The sequence below is a fragment of the Solea senegalensis genome, linkage group LG2 (assembly GCF_019176455.1).
Source record: "Solea senegalensis isolate Sse05_10M linkage group LG2, IFAPA_SoseM_1, whole genome shotgun sequence".
Classification (NCBI taxonomy): Eukaryota; Metazoa; Chordata; class Actinopteri; order Pleuronectiformes; family Soleidae; genus Solea; species Solea senegalensis.
In genome coordinates, this window is record NC_058022.1 from 2,816,769 (window position 1) to 2,830,366 (window position 13,598).

General features: G+C 42.2%; 1 protein-coding gene across 1 annotated transcript; it reads right to left on the minus strand.

Moving 5' to 3' along the window:
• Window positions 1-2,357: 2,357 nt before the first annotated feature.
• Window positions 2,358-9,565, minus strand: tent5c (terminal nucleotidyltransferase 5C). The gene is made up of 2 exons (XM_044019594.1): window positions 9,370-9,565; window positions 2,358-7,531 (listed from the first exon to the last, which is right to left on the minus strand). Exon 2 carries the CDS (start codon window positions 7,507-7,509, stop codon window positions 6,358-6,360), a length of 1,152 nt encoding a protein of 383 aa, XP_043875529.1. The 5' UTR covers window positions 7,510-7,531; window positions 9,370-9,565; the 3' UTR covers window positions 2,358-6,357.
• Window positions 9,566-13,598: the final 4,033 nt, after the last annotated feature.

Here is a 13,598-nt window from a genome sequence, read left to right on the forward strand (position 1 = left end):
ATGCAGCTTTTTCAGACACTGCTCCACAGCCATCCAAAATAAATCATTAAAATGGTGTTAAATATCTCCAGTATTGTAAATGCTCTCATAACGCTGTGTTAAAGGTTGTTTAAAACCTCGATGGATGCTGCACACATGTAGGATATCTGAGCGACGGAAGGCGCGTTGTCGACAGCACGGAACGCAGTAAAAGGACGAGAGGGAGGGCGGATGAAATTGAACGAAGCTGCAAATTGAACAATAACTTTAAAAAAGACGAGGAAGAAAGAACAGAGAGTGGTGTTAATAAAACACAACAGGGGACATAGACGGCAACCGAGGAGACACCCAACAGCTTGTCCCCATGCTGTGAGAGTCAAATACGAGTGGGTCAGGTTTATACAGTGGCCTCGAAGTGCAAAAATCTGACACACTCAAGAACTCCATACGACTTGTACATGAAGTGTAAGAAAAAGTCATAGTTTAGTAAGTCGTCCAAAATGGGTCAAAAAAGTGATTTTTGAGTTTGGACGACATACTATACTATGACTTTTTTGAGTGATTTTGGAGGACATACTATATTAAGACTTTTTTAACCCATTTTGGACGACATACTATTCTATGACTTTTTTGAGTGATTTTGGAAGACATACTATACTATGAATTTTTTGACCCATTTTGAACGACATACTATGCTATGACTTTTTGGCGTTTTATGCGATATATATGACTTTTTGGACAGATTTTGGGCGACATACTTATACTATGACTTTGGCGCATATTGAGAGCGACATACTGCTCTGTTTCATTTGACCCATTTTGAACTAACATACTACTATATGACTTTTGACCATTTTGAACAACATACTATACTATGACTTTTTGACCCATTTTGAACAACATACTATACTATGACTTTTTTGACCATTTTGAACGACATACTATACTATGACTTTTTTGACCCATTTTGAACAACATACTAAACTATGACTTTTTGATTAATTTTGTTGAGCATGATTTGGTCTCCATGAGGACTACTGGTCCTGACAAGCTTAGGAGTTTATGAAGGAACGGGACTTTGGCAGTGAATGACGGGGACAGACAGGTGAATGGTGAGGACAGGTGAATGGTGAGGACAGGTGAATTGAAGCATTTATTGCCTTTGACCTATTTTGACTGATACATTATGTTTACATATTACATTGTCAGCATTCTAATTTGTAAAGGTTTGCTTTTAATTAAAAACAATTCTGTGAGATTTGTGTTCCCTTGTCCTTTTTGTTTAAAAAGTAACTAAACCTTTGAGTACATTTTAAACAAGCTTCTTTTTTTATACATTTTTAGACCAGTCCTTCACTTGTACTTAAGTAAAATTTCAGTAAAACAGTGGTACCTTTACTTGTACTTGAGTAGAATATTCCAGTAACTCTTTCCACCACTGGTGTAGACGCTGCACTGCAACACACACACACACACACACACACACACACACACCTCATAAAAACATGTGTAAAATCATGAAAATGCAACCACAAACGCACATAAAATGTAAAAAAAACTTATAAAGTGACAGCATCAATTTAAAAGAAGGTAAAAACGGTTAATGATGTAACAGAAACATTGGCAAGTTAACGTGTGAGCACGCGCTCAGAGACATTAACATGTTTCCTTTGATCTGTGCAGTCCTCGACTTCCTGACGTCTCCGCTTGTGGTCGGTCCTGATGGCGATTTCAGGCCGAGATGTTTTCCGTCTCCATCACTGGGGGAAGCGGTTTTTAGTGTCCGCGTCTCGTACTTGTTGCTGATCTGGGCACAATGGAAAAAAAAAAAAACAACAAAAACTGCTGTGTCCTCAGCCACAGCTTTTCACTGGGTAATAACAGCCTCCACTTTCACTGCTTTTGTGAACACAGGAGCACTTCAAAGTCTTACGCTATCACATATCACACTCATTGTTCATTAGTCGACATAGAAATGGAATTTTTCAGGAGGAAAGTAAAATATAATGGTGGATAGAGTCACTGGAATATTCTACTCACATAAAAGTACCATCATTTTTACCAAAGTACTGGTTTAAAAGTGTACTCAAGTTAAAGTAAAAAAAAAAAAAAACTCCCAGGGACCAGGAACTCCCTGGAAGAGGAGAACTTGTACCTAAAAAATATTTTTTTCCTCAGTATATCATAGTCAGCAGGGGGCAGTCAAGTGGTAAAAAATCCAATAAATAATGCACTAAGTATATAGGTGGCAAAAAAAAGGTATATAATACCACAAAATTTCAAAATGAGAGCTTAAATGGAACAATAGCAAAATGAAGTGGTATATTTGGAACCAAATATCTTAAGTTTTGAGATAATAGTCAAACGGGAGGCAGACGTTGCATTTAATACTCTTTATTCATCATTTTCTCTTCAAACACATTGTACACCAACATCTCCATTCGAAGGGAAAAACTCAAGTGAGGTAAAAGTGCTGATAAATGAAATAGTATAATGGATGCAACCATCGAAAGTCATCGTCACAATCACAACAAAGCCGACAAAAAAGCTTCCTCTCATTAACTATTTCAAAAAAATATATGCATATAGTGCCACAAAATGTCCATACCTTCCCCACTTTTCTCTTCTTCTCTTTAACTTGCAAGTGTCCCCCGTCATCATATCATACACACATGCAAACAAAACGCACACGCGCCCTCCACACATGAACGTAAACACAAATCTGCTGCAAATAAGAAAAGAAAAGACTTCATGTAGAAACTGCAGAAGAACTTCCAACACATTCCTATGATGTAAGACTTTTAGACCAGAGTCACCACTGAAGATCACTCATCCACAGCTTTCTCTGCACTGCACCCCCGAGCAAAGACTCCCATTTACAGGTGTTTTCAGTAAAAAAAAACAAAAAAAAAAAAACACAACAAACCAAAAAAAAAACAGACAAAAAAAAAACACGCTGCACTAATTAATAAACAAAGTCCCAAACACGCGGGACGACCGACCCAAAGGCGAGGTGAGCGAGAAGCAAACGGATCAAATAACACTGACAAATTTACAGCAGAAAAAAGAAAGCGGGTTTCATCAAAAAAAAAAAGTCCTTAATTTTTTTGTACATCCTCCACAAAAGAAAAATTCCTACATCGACAGACACACGTCAACACTGACGAAGGAAGTGATTTAGTACGACCCCTGCTGCACGAGGAAGGTCACAGATCTTTAAACATGTTTTCAGGCATCAGGATAAAAACGGGAAGAAAAAAAAAGAAGTCACAATAACCGTAAACACGTGAATTTAGCGTGGATGTCGACACAAACGCACGAAAACCACACACACAAAGAACCATGATTGACAGTTTAACATCCCAGGCTGTGTTCAACATTGAATTTCAAGACACACCTACTCCTCGCCGACATTCACGTCACACTTCGACCTGCAGCGACACCGGGAATCTAATTGATCATCACTCAGTTAGAAGATAATGAAAACTGGGATGGGAGGGATGATTGAGAGATTCTGCGTTGATGATCAATAAATTTGTCGCCCCCTGGGTTTGGCACAGCGTACGACCCCAGCCGCTTTGCCGCGACCCGAGATGTGCGAGCGAGCTCGTCTCATTTACCGCGATTAGAACTTTCAGCGTAGAGGAGTCAGAATTACCAGCAAACACAAACATTAAAAAAAAAAAAGGGTGAGGAGGAGGAGTTGTCACAACATTGGGGAGAGATTCGAGATTCACGCTCCCGTAAGAAAAACAGGGGGGACAAACCAAATCTGTCACACACACAGTTATGTCCCTGAGAGCCAGCGCATCTTCCTCACGTCAACACTATAAAGACATTCGTCTCAGGTGGCTGGGGTTTGAAGTATAACAAGGCCTCTGTGAAAACAAAATAAAAAGCTTTCTGTTAGTGCCGACGTCTCCACCGCTGGGAGACGTCCAGCTACGGCGCCACAGTGTGGCTCGTCAGTGCACTTCAGCTATTGCTTTGGTTTGAGAGGGGAGATAACAAAAACAAAATGTATAGTGTGGTTTGTGTTGCAGCAGGCAGTCAAATAATCAACATAGCTGCCGGCGACGGCAAAACTTGAAAACAAAATGGCTGAAAAGACTTTACGGGAATGACGGGGGGAAAAAAAGAAATATTTAAATTACTAATTTTGCTGCCAAACCAACATTATCTGTAATTTCATGGGCTTTAAAGGGGCTGAAAAGAAACCACAAAAATTAAAAACTTGCACTGCTCTCCAAAAAAAGGTGAAAGGCACTTAGTTTTGTCAGTTGCTGGTTATAAAGCAGTCTTTGGTCCAGAGTGAGACAAAAAAAAAGAAGAAAAAAAAAAAAAAGTGTGGCACCTCACATGTTAACAAAAGAAAAAGAAAAACAACGACAGTTCCCGTACCAAAGCTCAGCAGCTGAGTCGGCACATTGTGCCCCTGCCCTGGACGTGACCTGCAGGGGGAGGCCGAGGTGACCCGTCCTCTCTGACCACTTCTCCAACTACCAGCTAGGAGCTGTGAGGTCGCCAGATAACAGGCAGTGCTGCTGCTGTTGCTGCTGCTGCTTATCTGGTAAAAACAAGAGGAATACGCAAGGGCCCTCGGAGGAACCGACAGGCAGAGTGAGGGGGGTGGGACAGTGGGGAGGGGATCTCTGACGCACAGCAGCTGCCACTTGTAGAAGAAGTTTGAGAACTTTTCTCTCCTCAAACCTGGACGCTATGACGTCGGAGGAGGAAGAGCAGAGGTGACAGGTTTTAACGCCAGTCGTTGCCACACTGCAAAATTCACAGCTAATAATAGGTTTGGCTAGGAATAGAAATTTATAAGATGGGGAGGTGGGAGGTGAGGTTTGGCCTTGTGGCTCATGACAGTTCTGTAAATCAAACTCCTAGTCCAAAAAGAAAAAAAAAGGAGGGGAGGGGGGGGGTGGTATTCCTCACTCCAGCAGACATGCTGGCGTATCTCTAAACATACCAGTGGAACGGTGCGGCGTGCATCCTCCCCATGACCACAAAAGGGGTTCAAACACTGCGTGGTCCCAGCAGGCACTAGAAAGGGGAGGATGGGAAGTGATTCTGCCTCCGCATGCACACAGTGGCAGGGATACTACTGCTGCTGCTCGCACACCCATGCCTGGTTCCCTTCTCTGACGGAACCTCCCCCAGGAAAAAAAACACAGAAAAGAGGATAATTATAGACAGCCTGTAGTTTGAGAGCTGCGTCAGAGGAGGATCCCATTTCAGGGCCGCTGCCGAGCCTGCAATGGTTGTGAGGGACGACCCTGCGGTCCCCACCATGTGCTGCTCCTTTTAAGGGAAGGGACAGCCAGGCGGCCCGACACTCCAGGACTCCCAGCCAGCTCTCGCTGCTCCAGGCAACCAGGGCAGCCTGGAGCGAGGAGAAAAATAAAGTCACGCAGACCCGTCCTGCAATAGCCAGAGGACTGGGACATCTGCAGGGGTTTAAACAGGGAGAGGGTGGGAGGCATAAATCTCATCGGACCCACAAGAGTCTGTGTCCACATCTGAGGCTTGAACTGCACATTTCCACTCAAAAAAGCCCGAGTCGAGACCCAGTAAACCGGATAAAGACGGAGGAGGTGGGGAGCGCGTCTTTATACCGACATTCACAGTGGAAAAATTAAAAAAATACACAATTTACAGGCACTGTCAGGATATCAGGGAGAGCACGCGTCTCTGTGAGGGGTATTTACATGTCGAAACGAATTAAAACTAATCAGTTCTTCTCACTTCCCCTTCTTTGTCTGATGTGACCAAAAGTTATTCATGTGCCACCTTTCATCTGTCTCCAAGTGACATAAATGTTTTTAACACCAGTGCTCTGCTTTTTCTTTTTTTTTTTTTAAACTGGGCTGAAATATTTTACATTATCCCTTCCACAATAACAGTATTTTTCATTATTTAAATTTTTTTTTCTGCCTTTTCATGATTTATTTTATTTTTATACACCAAATCCAGGCTTTAACTTTTTTTTTTTTTAAATTCCCTTTTCACAAAAAACAGCCCATACTTAAATTAGTGGGGGTGTAAACCTGGAGGTCAAGGCACAAAACAGAACTCCCATTAAGAATAAGCTTAATAAACAGGGAAAACAACCAAACATGAGAAAGAAATCTAAATAACACTTAAAAATATCGCTTTCTATTCAATGACCCAGAAGCCTCTGTAGATAAGGAATGAGAAAGGATTGCAAAAACAAAGCAAAACACTTGTCCACTTAAATATAATTGTGCCTTGAGAGAAACGTAGCATTTATTGCCTCTATAATTTTTTTCTTTTTTTTGAGTTTTTCTTTTTCTCTCTTCTCAGAAGCAGCGGCAGTGCCCTCCTCGACATCCTTTCCCTTTGTTTGTTTTGTCAGTTACACGGCAGCCATGTTGGAATGTTCTGGTAAGCCACATAGTAGTTGCTGAAGTTGTGGTCTCGGACGTAAGGCGCCGGCTGATAGTAGCAGGTGACGCAGGATGCGTCTGGGATGGCGTTCTGCTCCGCCAGCACCCGGAAGGCCATCAGCGAGATGAGGTGGAGAGTCTGTCGCCGCTCGTGGCCCATGAGGCACACCGTGCTCTCGTTGATCACCCGTCGCAGGATCATGAGGTAGTCGTACTTGCTCTTCTCCTCGCCGATGAAGTGGCTCTGCAGGTAGGCCTCCACCTTGCGCTGCTGCTCACCGATGTCGGGGAAGTCGATGAAGAAGCGCGAGCACATGTACCGCTCGAGGCCCTTGAACTCCTCCTCGCTGGCGGGCCGAAAGTCGCGCACCAGCAGGTTGCAGTACTTCAGCAGGCCGCCACCACGGATCTCCTCGGGCCGCTTGGTGGCGATGAGCTTGTTCCGCAGGTGGCCCAGTGCCACCTTGAAGTCCCCGTACACACTCTCCCCGTTCACAGTAGGATGAAAGGCCTGCGACATGGGAGCTTGTGCGAGGTCGTAGTAGGAAAGCATGGAGTCCAGCACGATCTGAAAAGAGTCTACGCTGAACTCGAACTGCCGTCGTATTGAGTCCACAAACTTTAGCTCCACGTTGCGGCCGTTGTTGTTGGAGAGGGAGATGAGGCTCCAGCGGTCCTGCTCCGTATTGACCTTGACCAGCTTCTGGACATACGCCTCTTTGAGAGTCATGGGTGTGATTTTCTCTTTGTTAACACACTCGGGCAGAAAGTCCAGCAGGGTACCGAGCACCACCTCCTTAATGACTCTAAACTCCGTCTCATGCGGCAGGTCCACCCTGAAGATGACGTCCAGGTCTTTGTAGCTCCAGCCGATGTCCTGCACCAGCACGTGGCTGGCTGTGGAGCCATTGAGGCGGATGTCCTTTACTCTGATGCCACTCAGCTCCAGGCGAGAGCGCACCCAAGCAACAATGTCTTTGAGTCGCACCTCTAAGGTAGGGAAGTTCCCTCGTCCATGAACAGGCACGACGTCCGTCAGGACTTCGTTCAGCCGGCTCACCTGCTCCCAGGACAAGACGCTGACTGAGCTACTTTTTGATTCCTCTTTGTTTTCCATCTTCTCACAAGATTCTGATCAACTACAATAGCAGGAGAAAGAAAACATGTCCTTTAGATTTACATGCAACACAAAACGCACAAACACAGTTAAGCACAGAAATATGCCAAAAAATATTCAATATTTTGACATGCTAAATAAAACAAACTGAATGTGTGAGTCGTCAAGGTTCTGATCAACTAAGACAGCAGGAGATTTAAATAAACTTTGTTTGATTCCAATGCGACACAAAACATTTCACCCATGTGCCTTTAAGTTTGTTTGGTTTACTAAATTAATGCAAAACCGGTTTAAAACCGGTTTGTTTGAAAAGCTGAAGCATAAACGTGACACAAATTAAACAGAATCTCCTTTGACAATACAACAATAAAATAAACTACTACATAAATCCTTACATGTTGATAGTTAACTTTATAAACACCTAAAACACTCCAACTGATTGTTGATCCGTTTTCAGCCTCTTTACTGTGTACTTTTACTGATAGTACTGAAAGTACTGATATATTTTCTGGTTTCTTTGATCTTCTGCGACAGTAAATTGAAAACAAATAGTTTCTGGAGAACATAATTAATAATTTTTAAATAGAACATTAATCAATCAATTGCAAGAATTAACAGAGTGACTGATCAGAAAAAACAATCAATGCCAAACAATTGAAATTGGTGAAAATTGTTAAAATTTCACACCTGCGACCTGAATATGCCAAGACTAATAAATAGATAAATATCCTGAGCAAGCCTTTTTTTTTTTTTTAAATACAGCAACAGTTTGTACCATTTTTGGTAAAGCAGGTGTTTTTGTAGCATTAGCTAATCCATATCTTTTGGGAAAATGGGCATCTTTTTTAAAGCATGTGTACAATTACTTTAACAATATCATGAATTCTCATTTAGTTGAGCATTTTTCAAGTTTAAGTAACAAATGTCAATTTTAGCAGGTAATATTCGGCAAAAAAGTAGTTTAAATTATCGGATGATGCGATTGTCAGTCCGATTATCATATTAACCTTTAACTATATTGTTGTGAATAGCAAAACATTTTGTCAACTGTCGCAGGAAACTCTCATATCAACCTATGCATCACAGAAGGGTGTCACATTAAATACATTAGTAAAAATTGACAGTTTGATTAATAATAGTCATAATTGATCAGATTATCCATAATTAATTGACACAAGTGGACAATGACAAAAACAATCCAATTACCCAAACAACAAATAAACTCAATAAACCGTGTAAAATCGTGGTGTCCGAGTCACAATATGTCGTCCACTAGCATCAGCACGCGCGCAGTAGAATGTGAGCACGAGACAACCTGCTGCTACTGTGTCCGTTTAAAAGGAGAGAGCGCGTGGGGCTTCTAGAAAGAGCTAGAAACGACTTCTTTCGGAACAGTTTAAAACCGTGTGAAAGCGGCCTAATGTCTGTGATTTACTACACAAATAAACACGAGTTACCGAACAGGAGCAACACCAGCAAGGGGGGGATGGGGGCAATCATTTGCTCCAGCTGACTTGTCAATTTACCCGTGACGAGCACATTTAAACCAGTGCTAACCCGTTTTATATTCATACAGCCTTAAAAGGGAGCAGTTAACGTCAAAAGTTTGACGTAAAAAGTAATAAGCAGTGTGAAAACGTTTAACACATTCTATTTACTTAAAACATTTAAAAAATAAAACGCTTTACGTGTGAAATATCCGCACTCATGTCACGTATTTGAGCCGCGGACGACGTGCGAAGGCTTCACTTTCATTTATCGAGAAACAACTAAACTAACATGGCGTAAACTTTGCTCACATAGTGGCTCCGTTTAGGCTTACGATATGAAGCCAAAGTGCGGATAAAATCGGTTACTTACGTTTTCCCCAAATAGAAAAAAAGCGAGCAGCTCTGAGAAAGTCTTCAAAGTCCGGGAAAGAAGACTTGTGTTAACTTGTCATTCGTTCCGACGCCTCCACATAATCCAGAACCAACGACAGCGAGAACGAGGAGAAGACACGGCCACAGCACGACACCAAACAAGTCAGTGTTTGAACCACTGAAACCGCTGAGGGCACACCTGCTTATATACAGCCGCAGTACTGAAGCCGGTGTACATCCGCGCCACAACATAGTCCCCCCCACCTAACTTTGTATAAACACGACTGAAATAAGTGAAAACACAACGTGTGCCGTGTATTTTTACCGCGTAAATGAAATAAATCAACTGACTTTATAAACGTCACGTAAGCTCACAGGACGGTAGCGATTCACTCAGTGGTTATTTAACATTTTATTGTATCAATGCGCCGAGCGACGCGTCTGATTGGTCGACGAGGTTTTTGGTGTTGCTAAGTGACCAGGGGCGTCCACAGAGTCCACACAGGAAACAGTTCGAGCACCAGAAAGAAGTGACTAAATAAGGGGGGTTTTAAAAGCTAAATGTCCCACACTTTATTGACAGTGTGTGGAAGTTTATTTGTATGAGTGTTTAATTACTAAAAACTGTTGGGTTTTCAAATATATTTTTAATGTACATCAGGTAAACAGCGTTGACTCACAGAGGCCGCCATTTTGTTTCACCATCTACTTACAGCAGCCAGAGAGAGCAGTGGTTTCCAAACACTGTAAACACATGTGCAGATGTATGTGTATATGTTTTAAATAACACGTAAAAAATGACATTTAATCAAAAAGGATGAGTTGATATGTTGTGATTTGGGTCACAGTAGCCATCTTTAAAAAGTGCCACCCCCCATGTTGAAAGTTTTGGGAAACACTGAACCATTTTACATTATGAAGTGGAAGCATATACAACAGAAACTAAGGATTTTAAAAGGCAGGAATCCTCTGTTGCTTAAGCTGTTTTTGAATGGAATAAAATACCCTATTTATTAGGTACACCCATCTTTTTCAGCTATTGTTTTTGATTATTATTTTTTGTTTTTGTTGTGTTTTGTTGTGTTGTGACTGGACTTCCTATTTAATTTTATATAAGGATTATATAGGACATTTAAAACAAAGCCTCTTTAGTAAGAATTGGTGGACTTTAAACCTCAAATTCACCAACAACCACAGAATATAGTCTTTAAAATGAGACATGACCAAAAAATGGAAAAATAAATACACAATCTCTTGTATCAGAGGCTTTTTAATCACTCAGATAAGATGAAAATCAAACTGATCATGCTAGCTACGATTTAAGGAGCAGTCAGTCAATCATTAAAGAAAGTTGGTGCCATTTTTCCCTGCAACTTTACTCAACTCTCGTGTGTGTCAATTCATAAAATACAAATACAGCATATTCTTTCCCAGGAAATCTTTCCTGTATGAAGACCAAACTCAGATAGCAGAGACAACTTCTGTCCCCTTACTTTCTGTGGAAGAACAGCATAACAAAAAATCCACTCTACATTTCTCTAGAGTGACACACACAGTGACAGAGGGAGAAACACAGCTGCATTGCAGAAACCCCCCTGTGACACTCTGGAAGTGAGCTCTTCCTTCACTAAGCCTGAAGTGTAATAGTGTAATCTGTCCGTGAAGAACCATAAAAAGTATGTGTTGAAATTCACTGGAAGGTTAACCCTGCAGCAAAGCACAAAGTCGCTTTTTTATTATGAAACACAACATTTGATAAAGACAAAGTACTTGCTCAGAACTGAAACTCGGTGGTGGCTCAGGAGATACAGTGGGTTGTCCTCCGGGCTAGGAGGTGGGGTTTGATGCCCGATGTGGTTTAACATTCATATCCATGTGTCCCTAAAGCAAGACACTTAACCCAAATGAACTTAATCCACTCATGTGAATGGATGTAAGTGATGCTTGTGCAGCACAGTCGCTTCATTCACAGATCAAATTAAAGGTTATTTCCCAAGACCTTTAAACACGAGGAAACCATTAAAAAAACATTACATTACATTACATGTCGTTTAGCAGACGCTTTTATCCAAAGCGACTTACAAGGGAATTGAGTACAACCTGCCAGGGAGTTGAACTTGCGACCATGAAAAACGAGACAATAAACACTTCCTTCTTCGGCTTTTACCAGGAATGTCACTTGATGTGATGAGGTGGTGACATGCCACGCCTGTATCAACTGAGGCATGGAAGACGAATCGTTGAGGATATTATACAGGTTTCGGATCAGTGGGGATGAGGTATGTATGCATATGGTAGTAAATGCGTGGGATTGGTGTGAAACACTAATTCAAAAACTTTGGAACCCCCCAAAAAATCAGCAAATCTTCAGAGACACACATTTAGATGCAGATAACACTGTAAATACCACTAATAGGCCCATCTGCATTACCTCCATTGTCCACCCGTGAGCAATATCGTGCTCATCAATAAATACAGATCATTTACAAACAGGCAGCTAAATCCTATCTTACAGTTTATGTCACTTTGTGCGTTTGTTCTTGACTTGGAAGATTGTCGTTGCAAGAGACGTCATCAAATTCATGATTCGCTGAGGAGGTTGCGCGGAACTAATTTGCTTTTTTCCTCTCTTCTCTGTGGTGTCAGTGGTGAAACCATCGATCGACAGCGAGCAGCTCGGGGCCTTGTCAGCTGTGCGGATGTGGTTTTGTGTGTGTGTTGAAAGGGGGAGCTCCTGAAGGAGTGCGTTGTGAGTCAGCAGCGATACAAACGGAGTAAAGCAGAGAGGGGATTACCTTTGTCTTTCTATTAGTGCACCATGTTCTCACTCAGATCTGATGTTAAACGTAAGTGTATTAAATTTACGTCTTTCACTTTTTGGTTTGTCGTCATAATGAAGTGAAACGGAGACACTGAAAAAGGACAGCTGACAAATGATTTAGCAATTATGAGTCCGTTTTCCTTTGATCTTTGCTGTGCAAAAATATGGCTCTAGGGCGCCCACTCCTGTAAGTTGTATGACAGACGTGAGTCACAGAGCCACAGCGCTGTGCGCTTGAGGGCGAAGAAGTGTTAACCACAGGTGTTGTGTGTGGGTTTCTGAGTGCTGAAGATACACATCTTATTCTGCCCTCACTGCAGCTAGCTAAGTTATTGCTTTATTCCACATGCCGTTCAAAAGTAAATTCATTGTTTTCATATTCCCGCTACTTCCTGTCGTCTGCATCGTCTATTTCCTGTGTCCCCCCCCTTCTCTTTTTCATTGATTGCTGGTGACGTGTGTTTGCAGTTGGGTCGGGAATTAGCACACGCTACCCGGTTCCAGAGCCGGCTCCAAAAATTCAAATATGCTTGATTGACTGCAACCGGATCTGGTCTGTTACCCTCACACACTAACAGATTTCCGTGTCAACTAGCCATGCCGACTGTCCAGATTTAGAGCTGACTGGTATAGACTATGCCCCACTGTGAATTGTGGGTAAAATTCAGCAAAAAATCTTGTAGTGTGTCCACAGTTTTAGCAACACCAGTCAGTAACAACAATCTACATGGTATTTTGTGCACACAAACAGCGTAGCAACATGTTAAAAACTGAACAGTACAATTGTGAAACAAATACAACAGAAGTGCTATAAACAGTAGAGGAAGCTCTGTTTGTATGGTGGCAGCTATAAAATCCTAACTAGGGGTACGTGAAATCCATGTTCGGGGTGAAAGAAATGCCCAATGGCCTCGGAGATTCTGGCATTTAGGCCCTAGTATATGGCGCAAAGAGCACGTTGGGTGCACGTGGACAAGCACCTGGTGACCCTCGAACCGGCCTTGGGAGCTGTAGCATCGTTCTCTTCTTCCTTGGTAGGAATGCGTCCTATTCCCTGCGTCCACCCGACGGTAAAGTGGGATACTACAGGACCCTGGCTCGTGAGTATACCAGTACACGGCTCGCAATGTGGCAGGAGGTAATCTATGGGCTTTACAGGCTACTTCTACTTCCTGTGATATTACGGGTTAAAAGTCAACATTAGGGAGAAAAAAAGCCATACCACAAGGTTTAAAAACATTCAGGAGCCAGAACACATCTAGAGTAAACCAGCTCGCTAACACACCTTTGTTGTTCTGTGGTAGTTGTGTGTGGGAACTGCTCTGTGTTAGCCATATATGACTGACCAGTACATGTTCTGTTCCTGTCCAGATAACAAGCTGCGGCACAGGAGAGGAACTCGTCTC

Bases quoted from the DNA above. Each gene is read 5' to 3' on its own strand.
- tent5c (XM_044019594.1), bottom strand. From the start codon at position 7,509: ATGGAAAACAAAGAGGAATCAAAAAGTAGCTCAGTCAGCGTCTTGTCC.